Source organism: Mastigoproctus giganteus, chromosome 2 (assembly GCF_048544385.1).
Source record: "Mastigoproctus giganteus isolate SK-2022 chromosome 2, ASM4854438v1, whole genome shotgun sequence".
Classification (NCBI taxonomy): Eukaryota; Metazoa; Arthropoda; class Arachnida; order Uropygi; family Thelyphonidae; genus Mastigoproctus; species Mastigoproctus giganteus.
In genome coordinates, this window is record NC_143576.1 from 89,415,776 (window position 1) to 89,436,823 (window position 21,048).

General features: G+C 37.8%; 1 protein-coding gene across 1 annotated transcript in view; it reads left to right on the top strand.

Moving 5' to 3' along the window:
* Positions 1–234: 234 nt before the first annotated feature.
* Positions 235–21,048, top strand: part of LOC150089404 (nose resistant to fluoxetine protein 6-like) — a 142,185-nt gene continuing 121,371 nt past the window's right edge. Inside the window, exon 1 of the mRNA XM_090389431.1 lies at positions 235–842. Within this exon, the coding sequence (XP_090245557.1) occupies positions 548–842 (295 nt within the window). The 5' untranslated portion in view covers positions 235–547. The remainder of the gene's footprint in view (positions 843–21,048) is intronic.

Consider the following 21,048-nt stretch of genomic DNA (forward strand, 5'->3'; position numbering starts at 1 on the left):
TGCTTATATAAAACTTTCCTTATATATATATAAAAAAAAACAATTTTTTTTAGAATATCATTAAAGATTGTAAGTTAAAGACTCTATTATCATTATTGCACTTCCACTTAAAAACTTAGACCTGTGAATTCCGTCCCTGCCTTTTAAAGAACTGGATAAGCAGAGAGGTAGTGTGGTAAGAGGCCGATGTCCTTGAGAAGAGAGACTGGCAGAATCGCGCGCCATTGGAGAATGTAAAGGGAAAAATTAGCCAAGTGAGGGAAAGGAAAATAATCAGGAGTAGAAGGAAAGAAGAATTTGATGTGGCTGGTAGCATTCCCTATAACAGATGAATGCATTCTCGAAGAGCTCCGCCGTAAGAAAAAATTTTTAAATTGACATTTTCAGTTTCCGAAGAGCAGCTAAATCGTCTTTCCATAGGTCTACTTGTCGTTACTCATGACCTTCGCTTTTGTAACAGTGCCGGAGGTTATTCTTATAATCACTTCTATTCACCTTTTAGCATTTCAGCACATCGTGAAATTCGAAAGTAGAGTGGAATAACAAAATGCATAAAACAGTTATAATTGGGATTGCTATTCTGTTAACAGGAGAACTTATTTGTGCACAGAAGTTAAATAACACGAAACCTGAAGGTGAAAGGGATAATGCAAATGAGAATTTGGTGCAGAAATGGAAATCTATGGATAAACAGCTTAAGAATATAATTGAGAGATTCTTGAAACAAGTGATGCCTACAATTGTACGAGCAAATACAGAAGTCGATATTTCTCCTCAATGTGTGGGGAGCTTACTCAGACTGATAAATGGTCTGAAGCAGTTGAAGTCTTGGGCTTTCGAACGTAAGTAACTGAAATGTTTTATGACGGTAATAGCATAAAGTGATCTGTATTTCAAGTTAATCATTACGAATTCATAAAGAGGAAGACGAGGTACTTTCAATGTTATCACAGAGCAGTGTATATTAATTCGTATATATAATATTAGTATTTTATGAAAGGTATAACCTTCATCAACATTCATCTGAATGTTGAATTGCAAAAACTACGTTAAATAGTTAATAACAACTTGGCAGATTTTCGAAAGAGATTAGATATAAATAGACCTCGAAATTTCTTACCGGAATAAAAATTATTTAGAGTTAAAATCCAGTGCAGTTATAATTAAAATCCAGGGTTTAATTAAACAATTCACAGATTTAATTCCCGTGTCGTTCTGAATCACGAACGGTACGTATTGAATTCCCCGGAACATAAGAAAAGATGTGAAGGAGGACAGTTCAGTGAGTTTAGATTTAAACTAAATGGATACTCATTAGTTAGCGTGAGAGGGACCGACGAGCGTGAGTAAGCGAAAGAGGAATCATGAATTAATCTGGGTACTTCCTTTTGGAGAGTTGAGCCGTTTTGATAGGGATTTGGTGGAGGGCATCTCACGGTATATGCGAACAATAAGCTAGGGTTGGATGCATTTTAGATTTGTAAAGTTAGCAAATGCTCAAATGAGAAATAATGCTGGGAACGAAGAGAAAAGTATTTTATTATTATTATTATTATTTAGGGGGAACAATACGCTTACACCGAGAAAGGATGTAAATTAAGTAAAAGTAATGAGTTTTTGTTCACAAACGTCTAGGTGTCGTAGCAGAATACGTTGGAATATAATGACATGGACGTAGCAGAATATTTTGAAATATAACGACTGAAGGTAACTAAGTGCCCTTCCTCTTTAACGTTTCAAGAAATGATCATGGATATTACATTACATACAGTTGTTTGTGCAGAGCAAAGTTTTTTTAAAGTGGAATATAGTTACAAATTTCCATTCAAGTCGGTGATATACAGGATGTTTCAAAAATGATGATCAATAATTTAAAGGTGAAAAGTACAAACTAAAATAAGAAAAAAAGTCCCAGTGAATATCGGGCTGCAAATGAATCGTCTTCGAGATAATGCACATTTTCTGTTAAGATCCGCCACTGACTATGGGAGCACTAGTTTAGCAAAAAGCTGTGAATCCTTTGCTAAGGGTGGTTTTATTAAACATGAAATAATACATTTTTAATTTTTGGTTTCAACATCACAGGATTTTACAGATGTTACATGTTACAGGATATTCTTTCTAACACCCTTTCCTCAACATCAGGTGTTATGCTTCTGGGCCTACCTGCTCGTACTCCATGTGCGAAGCGCCCATGTTCTCTAAGACGTTGATGTACCCTGATGAATGTGCCCCTGTTGGGCTGCGTTCGGGGGAGGGAAATGCTTCTTGGCACAAACGTGCAGTCTCGAATGCACTGCCGTTCACTTTACCATACATGAAGTGCATATCCGCATACTCTTCGTTGCTGTAACCTCTTTCCATGTTGACTATCCTTTGACAAGTACTAGTATGCCTGCTACGTCTCAGAGCAGTGGCGAATTTAGCACTTGAGAGGCCCCAGGAGCAATTAAATTTTGAGGCCCCCCTCTAAATATTTTCGGTACCACTACAGTGTACCACTACATTCTACGCGCACGTTTTTACTATAGCACGCGCTCTAGATTTAGTGTTGCGGTTTTAATCATTTTGGCTGTGCAATTCTTTCATATATATTTTAACTAATGTTTAAATGAAAAAATGGCACAACTAAGCATTAATGATAATACATATTCTACTTCAGATTCACTTAGTTCGCATAGATATTTCATATAATATGTAGGGATATTCGCATAAGAGTTTACTAACTTCTCATATTAAATTATAGTTTTATTCAGTAACGGTAATAATGATGAGTGTAAAAATTAAAAATGGAAAAATTTTATTTTTTTTTTGAGACCTGAGATTTGAGGCCCCCTCTATTTAAGAGGCCCCAGGCGCGCGCCTCGTGCGCCTGTGCGGAAATCCGCCACTGTCTCAGAGCATTGAGAAAGGAGAACGGGAGAGAATGAGCATAACCTAACCTAAACAAACAAGTCAGTGGTGGATCACAACTAGAAATGTGCAATATCTCTAAAATGACTCACTTAAGGACCCACGTTTACTAGGTTTTTTTGAATGTTGTAGTCTGTACAGTTCACCTTTAAATTATTGACCATCACTTTTGAAACACCCTGTATAAATGAAGAAGAAGATGATCAGGTGGAAGAACATGCATTGAATAAAACAGGAAACTGACCACTCAATAACAAGAGTAAATTACAAGATGGGGACTTTAACATGGTTAGAAGTCCTTTACGATAGACCCAATAAAACATCTTTGATATATTTAGAGCAGTTATTATCTGCTATATAATCAATCAATCTCCATTCATAGCTGGTACTGTTGTTTTGGAATATCCTATATTCGATTTTCACTGGCTACGCTGAATGCATATGGTCCTACAAGCGACCTTTGTCGTATATATTATATATGTACAAGTGTTATGTTATGTTATTTGGTTTTCAGGGGCATTAGCCTAGTGGTCAGGCGCGCGGGTGCATAAGTACACGTGCCTTGAGTGACCGGGGTTCAAGCCCGTGACTGCTGAATACGGTGCTGTTTCTTGTATTCTGTCTATCTTGTGAACTCCTCTGATCAGTTGGTCGTCCCGGAGTATAAACAGAAAATTTATTTATTTATTAGCAACTAAGGCCATATTGCTCCGGGATATGCGGTGGTCACCTGACCTTTCCGCATCCTCCGTATTTGGTGGTGACGGGCTTGAACCGCGGTCTAATCAAGAAGCATGTGCAACGCACTGCTGCTCCTGTCCACCTGGCTACGGAAGCGTCATGTACAAGTGTATGTTCACGAGCTGATTTGCAAGTTTTTTTTTTTTTTTGTTTTTTTTTTTTATAGCATTTGCTCTGTAGTGAGCAGCATAAGCCATAAGCCAAGGGATGTTCTTCAGATGAGAACCAATATTGGTGATCATTAATCAGATGAAACAAGACAAAGCAGTATTAAGTAGACCGCACACTAGTGAAAGTTAACATTTTCTACGCTGATTTAAATGGGAGAAATATTTATTTTTTTTAACATGGTTACTTATTAAATAAAAGTTACAACAAAACACATTTATTATTATTATTATTAATATTATTATTTTTTATTTAATAGGGAAAAATAAAATGAAATTTTTTTTTGTCCTAATCGCCGTCTTCTCCACATCGGGCGGAAAAGACCTGAGTTCGAATCCCGTCGATGATGGGAGGAATTTTCATGTCTTTTTTACAACGTGGCTAAGTTACTCAGGAGAGGATAGCATAGTTTTTCTCCGGAAACTCGGATTTTTCGACCGAAAATAAAAAAAAAGAAAAAACAGCAAATCGACCACAGAACACACGCAATTTGCAGGGATAATATATGCGGCACCTAAAAACCTATAAACTAAAACTGCTCACCTAAAAATCTATAACTACAACAACACTGCTCGACAAAATTAACAGAACATGTAGAAAACGCGGTGTAACTCGTGCAGCTTGCAATGAAGCGGGACAAAATTTGGTATGGTGCTGTACCGTAGAATAACGATGAAATGAGGTGACAAGAGAGAAACTTCGGACAAGTATAAGGGGCATTTATAGGGGTTGTATAAGAATTATCAAAAGGTCACATTGCAGAAGTCGTAGTCATAATATTAGTACGGCGCATGATCCCCCTCTAACGTCTAAACAGGCCTGACTTCAGTGAACCATGCTCGACAGTGCCTATAAGATTCTGTGTCAATATATTCCTATTCTTCCACCAGCACAGACCTTAGCTCACCAAGTGGCCGAAGAGTTGGTTGCCGGCGTGCAATGCGACGCTCAAGGGCGGATGGGCGTCCACACATGTCCAATCGCATTTAAGTCTGAGATTGTGCTGGCCAAGGCAATCGTTGGATACCTTCAGTTTCAAAATATTCCTCCACCACTTGAGCTCTATGTGCAATGGCAATGTTGTGCATGAAATGAAATTCTGGGCTTACAGCACCCCTAAAATGCCGTACATAGGGTTCGAGGATCTGTTCTCGGTACCTCTGCGCAGTTATGGTACCCCTATCAAAAACATGAAGAGATATGAGGCCGTGGATCATTATTCCGCCCCACACGAGAACACCGGCTCCACCGTAAGTAGAGCCGGTGTTCTTTTGCAGGGGGGGGGGGATTTCTCTCATGTTGGAGAGATGGTACTGCATTCCTCGTTGACTCCAGATAAATAACGTCTAGAATTTGTTTGTAAGCTAAAAGGACTCATCAGAGAACAGAACTGTACCCCATTTGTCAGTGCTCTAATTCATATGTTCATGGCATCAGTTTCGACGAGCTCTGCGGTGGTTTGGGGTTAACTGGATACTAAACGTTGGCTTCCTTGCTTAGAGTCAACTTGAACTGAGCCGTCTTAAAACAGTCCGGTTGGAAACGTTTTCACCTGTGACCGCAGCAACCTCAAGAGACAGTTGATGATTGGACATCGTAGGGATCCGTTTTGCTGTTTGAGCCAGATGGCATTCTGTTCTGTTCTGTTTGAGTAGCCCTCGGGTGACCTTGTCCAGCTCTTCTTGTAATGGTTCCTGTCTCCTGAAATTGCTTCCATATTTATTTATTTGGGTCACCAGGAAAGTTACTTCATCTACCCATGTGTGTTGCATCTGTAAAATGCGTGTGTTCTCTGGTCGATTTTTCCGCTTTTCTGGACGAAAAACTCCGGGTTCCGGGGGGGGGGGGAAACCTACACCTGAGACCGTCTAACACAGCCACGGAGTGAAAACGCCCATAAAAATGCGTCGCGTCATCGACGGGATTTGAACTCGCGCTTTTTCACCCCGTGTGGAGAGGATGGTGACGATACCACTGTGCTACCGCGCAGACAAACTAACTGCTTCCATAGTGCCGAAATGACACTGCGTGACACATTAAGTCAAGGATAATCTAAACCAGTGGTTCTCAAACTATCTGTCGTGATAGACCAGTTTCTTTTATTTCCAATACGTCGCAGACCGATAATTTTGTAAAATACAAATCGTCGCGGACCGATAACAAACAGTTCGCGGACCACATTTTGATAGCACTGATTTAAAAGACGATTACTTGCCATCCTGAGTACTGGCGATGTGGCTTCCGAGCCCAACACCCAAAATTTTAATCTTAAATCAGTAACTTACGCATCTATATTCTTTTCGACTAAACCCAATCCTAGTGTTTTTTTTTTTTTTTTTTTGTTTTTTTTAAGGTCCTAGCCACTGAAATCTCTGGAAACCAGGTTACAGGACCTGCTAGAGTACTATAAAAATTACTGGGTACCTAACTTGCCACCCAGGAGCACAGTATGGTAAACGATGGGTCCCACCAGGGGCCCAACGGCTAAAAGGTCAGATGAACAACGGTACACACCACTACACTCTACAATATCCATACACCCCTGGTGCCGTTAGATCCCAAATACACTATACATTGTACACTATCGTACCGAGCAAGCCAAAAAAAAGGAATGAAGTGATGTGGTCGCAACCCGTATTTTTACAGGCATGAATAATTTTCATAATGTGCGTCTGTTGACGGTAGATCGATTTCTATTGGATAATCGGAATCTGCATGCCAGGATGCCTATTATATCAAATATTCACCTTCGGCGACACTGTTCACAATAAAATATTCATAAAAAACATTTTGTTCTGTTAATTTTGTAGAGCAGTGTATTTTATTAGAATGTAGATTTTTTTATCAATCCACTGTACATGTATTTTGCGTTCTATAGTTTGCGCACATTCCCCAAAGTGACGGTCAGGAGAAAATACTTATATTTTGATCAATAAAAAGACCTACTGAACTACTAAGATTAGCTAACCTTATAGTAAGTAAGAAAAACCTTCTCTTTAAGGAGTGAGTCAATGATCTTTATTATGCAATACCAGGGCTGTAGTTTTCTAAGGACAAGGAGTTTTCTAAGATGATGCACAAGTTTCGCAGACGACTGAGTCCATAAACTATTCACTTTTTATTTCACTTTGACTCAAATTCTCAGAGAGGCAAATGAGGCTAAGAGACATCAGTGTAGCGTACCTATACCAGGCGCTCTTCGCTCTAGGCAGAATAACTCGAACGTGGTGTGAAAAATAGCTCACACAACTTCCGCCCCACCCGACGAGATGTATTTTATTCTGATAAATGTTAACATCACATAACTTGCGTATATACAGTATATAAATGGAATATATAAGAAATTAAAAGTTATATTAAAGAATTGTAATATTGTTTATGCACCAGAGACAGCATTTTGTAGCAGAAGGAACCCAACGACCATGATGTACATATAAAGGTTAAATGAGAAAATTGGGAATGAGAACAGAACATGAAATATAATCGGTAATTGGAACTACGGGAAACACGGTAAAGTTCCGATAAGATATTAAGAGAGTACTTATTGCTAAATAACTCATAATTTCAATGTCGTCTTCAGGGGTCAAACATTGAAATCACAAGAAAGATGCACGAAGTGGGCAGTGAAAAGGTATTTGGGGGTCAGAATGCAAAAGGGGGTTAAGGGATAACGTTTATTTATGTTGAAACTTTGATGACTCCCTCGATTGGGGCTCCATAGATCGTGTGCGGTGGTGAGACTCATCCAATGCACCCCCATTTGTACGGCGCTGACGCTAGTAATACAGTGGTGTTGAAATTTTGAAAATTTCCACACCACCACCAAAGCTTAATATGCTTTCACGAGGCTTCAGGGCTCTTTCGGCTTCATACTACGTCGGATTCAGGAAGTGCGTGTGTGTGTGTGTGTGTGTGTGTGTGTGTGTGTGTGTGTGTGTGTATGTATTCATGAATAAGGGTGGCCAATAGACACTCACCAATCTCCACGTAGAAATTCTGGGATTGTGTAGAAAGTCTACAAAATGGACCTGAAAAAGTGTGAAGTGTAAGTATGTGAGTGTAGTGTTGTGTTTATCAGGCCACTTTACCAACACCTGGGCAGCTGCTGCTTAGTGTCCGTCCCTAGGTACAAGGAGCGTGATTGGGTCTACTATTTCTCGAATGTGCAAAAGTGCACTAATCCCGCATCAGCTGGAGTTAATAGTAATAGTAACAGGCATGTGATGAAAGAAAGCAAGCGTATGAGCTTATGTAGCATCAGTCAAAAAAATAAAATAAAATAAAAAAATATTCCCACAACCATTCCCTCTAAAAGTTTGTCCAGTTCCTCCTTGAATTTATTAGCATTAGTAGAGGCATTTGATGCAAGAAAGCAAGCTTATGCAGCATCAGCCAAAAATAAAAAAATAATAATAAAAAATAAATACATAAAAAATAACCACTTCCACTTCACCCCTCTGTTCGTTCGAAATACCTGTCCAGCTGAGCCTTAAACTTATTTAGGTTATCAAATTCCACGACAAGGGATGGAGGTCTGTTCCACCCACCAACCACCCGCTGGCTAAAGGCAAATTTCCGCACGTCTATCCTACATCTATCTTTCCTCAATTTGAATTTATGCCCTCTCAGGTGATTATTCTGAGCAAGAGGAAGGATCCCATCAGCATTGAGCATGCTCAAACCATTCAAGGCTTTATTTAGGCTATCAACTTCCACAATGACAGATGGAAGTTTGTTCCAGCAATTAACCACCCTCTGGCTAAAGTCAAATTTCCACACATATATTTCACAACTGTCTTTCCACAATGGGAATTTATCTTCACCCATAATCTGAACAAGTGGAAGAATCCCATCAGAATTCAGCGTGCTCAACCCCATTCAAGGCCTTATACACCTCAATCAGATCACCTCGCAGGTGCCTAGTCTCCAGCCGCTACAATTTGCAGAACTTATGCCTCTCTTGGTAAGAGGATCCCTTCATTCCCCTCACCAATCTTGTTGCCCTTCTCTGTACACGCTCAAGCAAATCTACATTCTTCCTAAAATGAGGCCTCCAGACCTGTTACGCAGTACTCAAGGTGTGGTCTGACCCTTGCCTTATACAAAGAGTAATCACCTCCTTTTCCCTGCTAGTAAAATTCCTGTAATAATCATTGACAAAACTCCATGACCTGTTCTTGCAACCTGTCTGCAGTGCTCAGAAAACTTCATATCTGACTGCACAATTACTCACAGGTCTTTTTCATTTTCTACCACCCTAAGTGTAGTACCACACGGTTGGTATGTTCCTCTGGGGTTACTTCTAACCATATGCATTACTTTGCATTTGTCAATGTTAAATTTCATTTGCCACTTCTCAGCCCATCTGCCCAAATTTTCTAGATCCTGTTGCAGTAGCACACTGCCATTATTGTCATTAACAACCCTGCCAACCATTGTATCATCTGCAAACTTCGACACTAAGCCTGATATACCTTCATCAATATCATTGATAAATATACAAAACAACAGTGGACCCAACACCGAACCCTGTGGGACTCCACTAATAACATTAGTCCACGAAGAACAGCGTCTATTGCTTACCACTCTCTGTCTTCTCCCACTCAACCACCCTTTTATCCATTGTAGCAACTTACTCTTAATACCATTCTGCTCCAATCTGTACAATAGTCTTCCATGCGCAACAGTGTCAAAAAGCTTTCCTGAAATCTAAGTATATGATATCAAAATTAATTTTTGCATCCAGGTAGCACAATACCGGCGGATGCCAACATAAAACAATCCCGTACCTAGGATGCCCAGTTCCGGGTACCAGCAAATAAAAAAAAAAATTACCAATGGTAGGATAACAGTAAAAACCCAGTTAATCTGGGAAAAAAAATGTTAACAGTGTGTAACAAGAACTGCAATAAAAAAGTTCTCAAGATTGGTATGTAAACACAAAAGGTCCATAGAGCAAAGTTCATCATACAGTTTCAAATGCATCACAGTACACAATGATTCACAGATCAATTTTCATTCCCCAGAACGCTCTCAGGGCTTTGGAATACTGAGCTTGGATTTGTTTTTTATATGTGAGGTTGGCATCAAGGATTACTCCTAGGAATTTGACACTGTCTGTGGGAGTCAGGACATTTCCTTCCAATACCGGAAGTACAGAAGATGCAGTATCAGTAGAATTTTTATTTTATTTATTTATTTATTTATTATTTTTTTTATAAATCAAAATCACTTATATAAACAACTAATTGTAAGATTCCTCTGGCTTTCTGTGTAAGGAATCACTAGTGTATAAAATTTATGTTAATAAAGAATCTTATTATTATTATTATGATGTCATGGATTCACCGCGACTATGAAATGCGTGATCTCAAGAGAAGTCTCTTCTTAAACACCACAGCTGACAAAGCCTGAAAAGCAGCACAACATGGACTTGAAATCCTAATTTTTCATCTAGTGTCATTCCTAAATATTTCTTTTGGAGATTTGAATTCCACTCAGTAGACATTTAAGGGGGGGGGGAGTCTATAATAATCAAACCATTGTTTGAAAACATTAAAACTAGATTTACTTGAAGAAATCTTTTAATTTATTAATTGCTGACCAATTCAATAAATTTTCGACGACAGACTGAGCATGCTCCTCCAGTATTAATCTTGATATACCTGGCACCATATGACAAAGCCATCTGCATATGCAATTAGTTCATATCCTTCATGCGGCTTGACCAAACACTGGTTCAGCATCGCATTCCTAAGAAGGGGGGACAAAACCGACTCCCGTAGACAACCTCGATACACCTCAGATGAATAGGAGAGATGTTTCGCACAAACTTTAACAAATCTTTCTTTAAAATAGGATCACATATCCTGAAACATACAATAATCACAATCTGCCATTGCCAATGACCCAAAATCAATAAATATCACTAAAACATATTTGCTAGTTGGGTCTTGTATGTAATTGATAAGTGACATTATGGCATTCGTGGAAAGACCTTTCTTGGAACCAAATTGATCTTGAAAAATTTTAGAAGTTCGAGGGGCAGGCAAATTTTCAAAACGTTTTCCCATATTTGCGAGCAATTAGATAGGTCGGTAAGCCCTCTGGTCATGTCTAGGTTTGTTAGATTTTTATAAAACCTTGAGCAAAGGAAGTTTCTTTTGGCTGCATATCTCGCCGGATTCAATGAGTTATGGTTAATTTTTACTGCTTCTTTTTAACTTTCACTTTTTTGTTTTCCGGCTCTGTTGAGTCAGCCATAAAATAAACGATTGCCATTCCCGTGCATTATCTTGACATTTAGGCCTAATTTCCTATGCCACTATTTTCAAAATTTGTATACTTCCAGCACTATATTCCGCCCGTATATTTCATGTCAGAAACAGAGGCCAATTCATGCTGTCTTTCTTGTGATTTCAATGGTTGACTCCTGAAGACATTGAAATTACTGAGTTCATATAAATATCATATATGTACAGTAGACCGTCGATAATCCGAACTAATCAGGACCGAGGTAGTTCGGACTTCCGATTTGTTCGGATTTTCGAACTTATCAAAAATACTGTTGTAATGACTTAAAAAAAAGGGTTAGTAAGTTTAGAAATAAAACCACTAAGTTGTACTTACGTATTTTTATTCATAGGTAATAAAACAAATGGAACTTTCATCCACAATAACACATATGTATAGGCCTATAACGAAAATAACTTTTCTTGGCGCAGTATAACCTTAGTTGTTTTTGCGCCAATAAAATCAAAATCAATCAGTCAATCAACGAAAATAATTATTTATTTTTTACTGAACCATTCTCGAACTTCGTTTCTTTATTGCCAGAGCTCTCACTCTTTCAAAGCAAGAGTAGTTAAGTTGGACAGCATTCAATTTGTTGATCGTTGGTCGATTCATTATTCAGTTTGTTTGTCGGTGTTTGCGTATCATTTAATTTCGTTAATTGGTAAGGCAATAAACGTGTAAATCGGTGTTTATATCTTCATTTTTATAGCCTGTGGATAATATTTCTCCGATTTTCGCTTATTATAATTGCCTTTTAATAGAATCAAAATTCAATCCGCGAACGTGAACACAATAACCAGCGCTTACTGTAATTATTTTATGGCATCAGCATAAAAAATATATATATAATAAATGCTAGCTAGTTCGGATTATTGACGTTAGTATTTTCAGTGCTCTACTGTATATCATATATATATATATATATATATATATATATATATATATATATATATATATATATATATATATATACACTACCCTACCATTAATATCAGGATACCCATCCATGGATGGGGAAACAGGTCCTATGCATGCAACACGTCACAGAACCTGCTATAAATATGCACACTGGGCTTCGAACAGACAATTGCATGGAAAAGCGGGCAGCCAAGATGACACATTCAACAGAATTAATAGACTTCCAACGTGGAATGATAGTAAGATGCCACAATAGCAAGCGTTCTGTACGAGACATCGCAATCACTCTGGGGATAAGTGACATCATATACAAATTAGTGACTTCCATTCTTCTGCTATTTGTAAACCCCGAAAACTAAAAACGGAATCAGAGAATTCTGCGAAAAACTGTGCGCGCAAATCGTAATTTCCCATTGTCTCAAGTCACACAAACCCTCTGTAAGAGTACTGGGACTAAAGTCAGCAATAGCACAATACGAAGGACACTCCATGATATGGATTACAATGTTCATGCAGCTGTTCACAAGCCACTGATCACCTCAACAAATGCTAGACGCCGATTAAGATGGTGTAAGGAGCGCGAATCCTGAACTGTAGAGCAGCGGAAAACAGTCCTATGGACAGACGAGTCGAGATTCGCACTCTACCAGTCTGATGACAATTCCTGGGTGTGGTGAAGGCCAGGGGAACAATTCCTTCCTGATTGTATCCTCCCAACAATGAAGTTTGGTGGAGGAAGTGTCATGGTATGGGGCTGCTTTTCATGGTTTAGCTTGGGCCCATTAGTCGTTATCAACAAAACCATGAATGTTGTGTAATACCAGGACATCTTGGACAATTATACACTTTCAACGTTATGCCAATACTTCGAGGAAGGCCCATACCTGTATCAGCAAAACAATACGCCATGGCATACTGCTCGGGTCATAACAGAGTGGTTTGAGGACATGGGTGTGGAAAAGTTGGATTAGCCAGCCCAGAGTTCTGATCTGAACCCTATCGAGGATCTTTTGGATGTATGGATCGTCGGGTACGTGCAGGTCGAGATCACCCAAATAACAAGGCCTAAATTGTGGATGCGTTCAAGGCCAAGTGGAGGAACATAACGCCTGACATTTGTAAAAAGCTAGTTGAGAGTATGCCGCGAAGATTGAAGGACGTCATTAAAGCAAAAGATTTCAGCACAAACTATTAAATGACCCAATAAAAGCTCTTTTTTTGTCTAAAGGCAGGTGTCCGGATATTAATGGTAGGGCAGTGTATATATAATATATATATATATATATATATATATATGATTCACTGAATTATGGCCACCCCTATGAAAACTGAATGCCACCCATTGACCAGGTGAGGTACGAGAGTGCGCAGTTAGTCGACTCTCGACTAATTGTGCACTAACTGTTAGTAATATAGATAAGGTGTCAGTGGTTCAGTAGGTAGTAAATTCCGAGCGTGATGGGTAAAAGGAAGAATTTATCGGACGTTGATAAAGGACAGACTGTGGGAGCTCGACAAGCTGATGCCTCGATTTCCCAAACGGCTGAACTGGTGGGGTGGTCGAGAACCGCCGTTGTTAAAGTGTACCAGGGCTGACGTAAAAATGGTCAAGCAACGACCCGACGGCAAAACTACAAAGGTCAGCGAAAGGTTGACGTTAGAGGTGAGCGCGGGGTCCAACGACTCGTACAGGCGAACAGGCGCAGCACTGTTGAAGTAGTTGAAGTTGTAGGGGTCGTCTGCTATACCAGCAGACCTGGGCACCTTCTCCTAACCAAGGTTCATCGGCGTAAAAGACTCGTTTTGTGCAAAGAGCATGCAAGTTGGACGTTAGAAGACTGGAAGAAGGTGTGCTGGTCGGATGAGTCACGTTATTTACTCCACACTGTGGATGGTCGTGTACGGATTTGGCGTCAACAACATGAGGCTCCTGATCCATCATGCATGGTAGCAAAAGTGCAGGCCTGTGGAGGCGGTTGTATGGTGTGGGGCATGTTTCACTGGCAGGAACCTGGACGATACGTTGTTCCACATGCACCAGGGGGTGCATGTGGAACAACGTATCGTGGTCTCCGCTATCGTCAACTGCTTGCTGACTGTGTACACCCCACTATGTTACACTTTTTCCCGAATGGCGATGGTGTCTTCCAAGATGACAATGCGTCGAGCCATCGGGCACTTGTTGTGCAGGAATGGTTTGAGGAACACAGTTCTGACTTCCAGCATATCGATTGGCCTCCGAACTCCCCCGATATCAATCCATAGAGCACTTGTGGGACACTATGGAAAAGCATATCAGGCGTCTGGATACACCAATCACCTCCATACCTGCATTGCTAGCCGCATTACATACAGCTTAGTTGGTCATACCTCCCGACCGCTTCCGACATCTTGTTGAATCAATGCGACGTCAGATAGCTGCTGTACTGAGGGCAAAAGGAGGACCTACGAAGAATTAGGTAGGTAGTCATAATTCAGTGATCACTCAGTGTGTATATATATGGGAGCTATTCTAATGGGGCAACATTATATATCCTATTCAAATGGGAAACATTCTTTATGTAGCCACTTTTGCATATAGCTTGAAAGTGTACTGGATTCGGTGTCCATTTGAAATCACTGGTGTCTTGATTACAGTATAATTGAATCTCTAAAAGCTGCTAATCTTGGCACTCAGTCCTTAATGGAACTTGTAATTTTCAGGTATAGGACGGTTATATTATAGTAATAGATAAATTTAAAAAAAAAAAACAAAATTATCATACTGCATTTCTGCAATATGCCACTTCTAGACTGACACTGCATTTCTATGCCACATATACTGGACATAATACTGTATTGTTGTTGCAAGTTAGGAGCATTAGTGACTAAGGGCATATTAGAGGAACTTTACACAATAATTTATATAGCGTCTGTCTGTAAACTGCACGTGTTATGTGGCCGATTTTCTGTTTTCTGGACGAAAAACCCGAGTTTCCAGGAAAAAAAAGAAAACAGTGCTACCATGCCTAAGACCGACTAACTCAGCCACGTTGTGAAGAAGGCCCATAAAAACTCCTCTCCTCATCGACGCGACTCAAACCCACGTCTTTTCCACCCGGTGTGGGGAGGGCGGCGATTCTACCCACGAGTGCTTCTGTATTGTGAAAAAGCATTATATACTGCAAAGTGTATCCCTACATCGAGGAAACGTAATATACAGTACACTTTCATTAATGTCTGGGATAGTTCTGTGCTTCTGTGGACTGTACTTCATTAATGCCTGGGGTAGTTTTGATACGTAATAGGTAAAGATCTCGTAATACAGTGGTTTTCAACCGGGTTGCCACGTAATTTGGGTTTAAGTTACTTAAACTTATTATTTTTTAATTTATATGTTTATTTCATTATAAAAAGGTGTACAGTATCTTTTTAATTTGTGGTGATCTATAATTGATGTTTACTTATTACCTCTATATAAAGAATAAAATTATATACTGTATATATATAATTTGTATTATGAAATGTAATTTTTATAATTATATTATTGTAATAAATATCATATAACATATATATATATATTTTAATATTATATATATATTGAGAAAATTGAGTATGGGTGTCGCAAAATAAAATAAATTACTTTGGGGTGCCGTTATTAAAAAAAGATTGAAAACCACTGACGTAATAGGTAAAGATTAACGGCACGTTAATTGTGCATGTCTCAAAGCATCCTGGATTATTAATGGCTTAAAAGAAAAAGAGACCAACAACAGCGAGTGGTATAAATCCACACCATAATATCGCTCACTGGCTGCAACAGTGGCACAACTAAAAATTCTTAATTTTTGAGTTAATACAACTATACAGTTGGGGTAGTGAACTCTGCATTTATTCAATAACGGTACAAAGTGAGTTCAATATTTCCTCGCTAATTGGCAAAAGTGTCGTTATGCTGTTTAAGTTTCTACTGCATGGAGAAACGTCAACAGTGGTACTTCTGCAGTGGGCCCCCCGACCTTGGGACTGAATGGAGCGCGGTCTATGAGCAACAGTGACCCTTTTTGTGTTGTGCCAGTATTGCAGCGTAACAGAACCTTCTTGCTTATAATATCAGTTGGCATTATTTTAGTTGAGCCATTATTGTACTCAAAATAGTTTACGCTGATTTGTACCATTTAGTGCTTTTTTTTTTTTTTTTTTTTTTCCTTGTAATAGTTTGTTATTGACTATTCTGTTATGGAAGACAAAACTTCAAGCCGTGGCCAATTGATGCTTAAAAAAAAAAAAAAAGACGACGTTGTAAATTTCTACATATGGCATGAAGGTGGAAAAGGTTCCACTGAAAGAGGATCTTGCCTACTAAAATATTTAGAAGACAAAACAGCTTCTTGCCAATCCAATTATCTTGAAATTACCTTTTATTCAGACAACAGAAGAACAAATTTATTTTAACTGCCTATTTGTATGCTGCGGCGAACTTTCGAATCAAAACCATTACACACAAATTTCTTGTTGAAGGTCGTACACAAAACGAGGGTGACTGCACACTCGCCATTAAAGAAAAATATTAAAAGATCGCTAAAGTCTGGTCCTGTATTCGTCCCATCACATTGTTACATTAGCTAGAACTGCCAGAAAGACAGGAAACCCTTCCAAGGTGACAGAGAAGGGTCGTGACAATTTTTACAACCTGAAAGCTTTGGCCCGGCGCACTTCTATGAATTTTAATGAAAATACCGATGAAGGGAAGTTCAACTTCAATGACATTGCTATCTTTAAAGTAGAAAAGTAGCATTGAGACGGTATCTTTTATAAAACATCATACAAATAGGACGATTATAAATCAGTTAATATTAAAGCTAGTAAAACAAGAAAACCTTTGGAGCTATTTGTAGATTTCGAATTGAAAAAAGCCTACAAGAGTTACATTTCTATTTTTCGCAGAACTGAGTTCGCATACCGCCAATGACACCAGAATTTTTATCCGTATTTTAACAACGTGGCTGAGTTAGTCGGTATCATGCGAGGGTAGTATGCTTTTTCTCCCTGAAACTCGGATTTTTCGTTTAGCAAACAGCAAATCGACCACAGAACAAACGCAATTTTCAGATATGCTATTTAAATGATGCAATGTGGCATAAGTTGCTGATGCGACAACAAATAGGTCGCTCTTTACAACTAAAAGTCTTATTTTTACAAGTTACTTCGCATTTTACACATGCACGGTCTTACATTTGAGGAATAACAATACCAAAATAATTTATAGACTTGATGGGGTTGAATTAAAAACAATAGAGGAAGAGAGAGATTTGGGAGTTACGATACGTTATCCAAGCAATGTACGCCGGCGACGTGGAAAGTCCGTTGCGTCATTTAGATGATTTTCTTTTAGAGATAGGAATGTCATTATCACACTGTATAAGGCAATTTTAAGAACGCACTTGGAATACTCTGTTCAAATATGGAAACTGCACCTAATAAAATGGCATAGAGATTTTTGAAAGGGATTAAAGACGAGTAACCCGCTCGGTAAGATTAGCAAAGTTTTTCCTTAAACCTCGTATGAGGAAAAACTCTGAAAGGAAAATTTCCAAATAAAAATTACTTATACATATTTATTTATATGTATAAATATAAATATATTTATATCTAGGAATACAGAGCTTGGCAAACAAGCACTAAGGGGGACTGAGTGAGTCTATGAAAGGGGACGCTAATATGAATGAAAGAGAAATTTTCACCTTTGAAAATGAATCAGTCCATGGGGATAGCACAGTGATTACAATTACTGTCTTTCAGGTTCGAATCCTGTTAAGGATGTGATGAATTTTTATAGGTTTTTTTTTTTTTTTTGACTCCGTGCCTGAGTTAGTTGGTTTCAGGCGAGAATAGTAATATGTTTTCTCCCGGAGAAGGGTTTTTCGTCCAGAAAAACAAACAAAGCAAGCAGAGATACGCAATTTATGGACATTACATATGGATGGATGAAGCTGTTCTCGGGTAATCATAATCGCCAAATATAACAGTTTTGTTATAAATAACTCCAGGTGTGGAACCATAAATTCCAATTATGGAATAATTAAAAAATTTAGAATGGATTTTAGGAATTTTTCTTCTTTAGCCAGCATGTGTTGTTAATTACTGGAATAAGTTACCTCCGAGGGTAGTTCATGCCAAGAGATTGGTGAAATTCGAAGGTCAGCTGAACAGTTCCCTACATGAAGAGGAAAACACATAAATTTTTTATTTATTTTTATTATTTATTTTTATATATTTTTATTTATTTATTTAATAGTCAGTAGAGCAAAGTCCTTTTAGTTTTCTTACACAATATGGTTAGTGCTAACAATAATACTTTCTCTGAACATAATTACTTCTGTAGGTTTCCCAGCAGCGAGGGCGTGACTAGGAGCATCTCCTATAAAACTATGTTAATCCCATTCTTTCCATTTTTATTGAATTTCACTTTTATAAAAAAAAAAAAAAAAGGTCCTGGAAAAGGGTGTTTAAATTAAACTTCACATTACCTATACAGGGCTTCTGTAATACAATTACGCGTAAAAGTGAGCATTGTTTTGACGTCTGTGGTGTCAGTGTGTCATGGCAATGGGCCGCTCGCCTTGACATAAGCCTAGATATTATGGATTCTTTTTAAAGAAAGTGAAATCAATACTATAGAAGTTGCAGAGGAAACACTATGTGAAGAAAATAACTGAAAATTTCAGAAATTTGTGTCTTTATTATCAGCGTTATTATTAAAATAATATTATAAATATTATTTATTATAATCTTTATTATCGTTCAAAGTTATTTGTTTACTGAAATAAACTGCTAGTTATTAAGGAGGTTAAAGAACGTCCAAAATAACTGGCCTTCAACTCGATTAACTCTTAGGGGTATTTTTAGAAACAAAAAATCAGGAAAAACGTGTTTGAACAGGACATTAAACATGAAAAAATTTTAAGGCCTTCTATAACCGTCGTCTGCGTGAAGGAAGTAGTGAATATTGGGAACAAGGTGAAGTGCGACCACTTCGAAACGCCAGCATAACGATGAATGATTTTAAAATAATAATCAGTGAATTTTGATAACATCATTTGGAAGGATAAGTGTATGGTATAATATACAGGCTTATATGATACGGTAGAAAAATTAAAGTAGAAAGCAATACATGTGAAGGTCTTTCGAAATGTTCTCATTTTATTTTCTAGAGTTAGATATGGAAATAATTACTGGTACTTAACGGGGTTTTCTGTTGGTTTTTTTTTTTTTTTTTCATATAGGCATTTTTGTGAAGAATGAGCAAATGCATATTTGACTGTAGCGGTCAACGACACGTATGAAGTTCTTTAGAATAAACCAGAAGAATTTTTAATTGTAGTTTATCACTATAGGGGAAACATGGCACTAATATTTAATTCAGAGTCCAAAAGAAAAGCATGGTTTGCAAAGAATAAGCCCCTTCGACGTCTATAAAGACATTTCATGTCACTGCCTCCCCAAAATAATTTCTATAATTTCCTGAAGTTATGCATGATTTCTCAAAGATTGTTTCTATTATGCGCAGTTGGAAAACTACATCAAATTATAAACGTTACTGACTGTGATTCAACCGTATGAAAAAAAAAAAAAAGAAAGAAATATGGATAGTAGCCTGCGTGATACCTGTGGACTCTTTTTATCAAGACAGCGCGTCTGCTCACAAATCCTCAGTGACACTGGTTGCCATCAGATACAAGATTTACATAGATTGACCTCCTAGTCTATTCGCCAGATCTAATCTCATCCCCAGTAATGTTAATTTTTCTTTTTATCAAACCCCATGTAACACTTTAAGAAACGGACATTATTTGGTAAACAAGACGTCGTGTCTGCTATGAATGTCAACAGAAAACCCCGTCTGTAGGATAAACACAGAATTTTTAAAAGTGAAATCCAAGTTAGGAACACCATTAGATCAAGAACTTCGGTTCTTTTCAACAGAAAAGAAAAATCATTTGGTTACATAAGAGCTTTTGAATTCAAAATACAATGTACATTTTTTTTCACAATCCTCGAATAATGTATAAATTGACGCAACTGCTTCAGAGCAGTAATAACGAAAAAATTAAATTGAAGATAAACTTTTTAATTTCGGTTTCTTTTAGTTGAAAAAAAAACAAGAAAACAAGTACGTATATATATATATATATATATATATATATATTTTTTTTTTTTTTTTTTAAATTTTCTATTAGCATTCTGTGTAATTTACACTTCCATCTTCATACCTAAATAACTTATTTATTAAACCACACATATATAAATTTTTGCTTCCTTTGCTGCTGATTTACGCGCTTAGGCGAATTTGTCATATCTTATTTATTTTTATCTTTCCACTACTACTCCACGTTTTAGCTCATTTCTTTATATATATATATATATATATATATCTGATAATTAAAATAAATATGATATTTAAAATAAAAAACATATTCATATTCATATTTATTTATTTTTATTACTTTTGCCTAACTTTTACATCACATTATATATATATATATATATATTTCTCCTATCCATTTCCTATATCTCTCTTATACTTCGTATATATATCAACTCTCTCCAACACTTGGTATAGAGGGCTAGCCAGGTGGGTAAAGTGCCTGCCCGGCAACCCAAAGGTCGCGGGTTCGAATCCCGCCTCGGGCTTGGATCAAAGTACTGCAAAAACTTTGGGAGGTGCACTATGGCCACACAAGCCGATGCGCCAACAACTACCAAAAAAAAAAAAAAGACTTGTATAGAAGAGAAAGCCAATTACTAAACTCTCTCTCTCCTCCAATAAGTATATATAAATTTACTGCTCAACACAACGAATGTGAAAGATAGGAAAAATTCATGATTTATAGCAAAAGCAACAACTTTTATGCGCGAACTGAACGCATTCCGTTTCTGCTCATCGGTCCTCTCATTCTGCTTTGCAACAAACAAGCACACTTGGTAGAATTGTCTATAATATGTCCTCCACACACTGGGTGGAACATACCA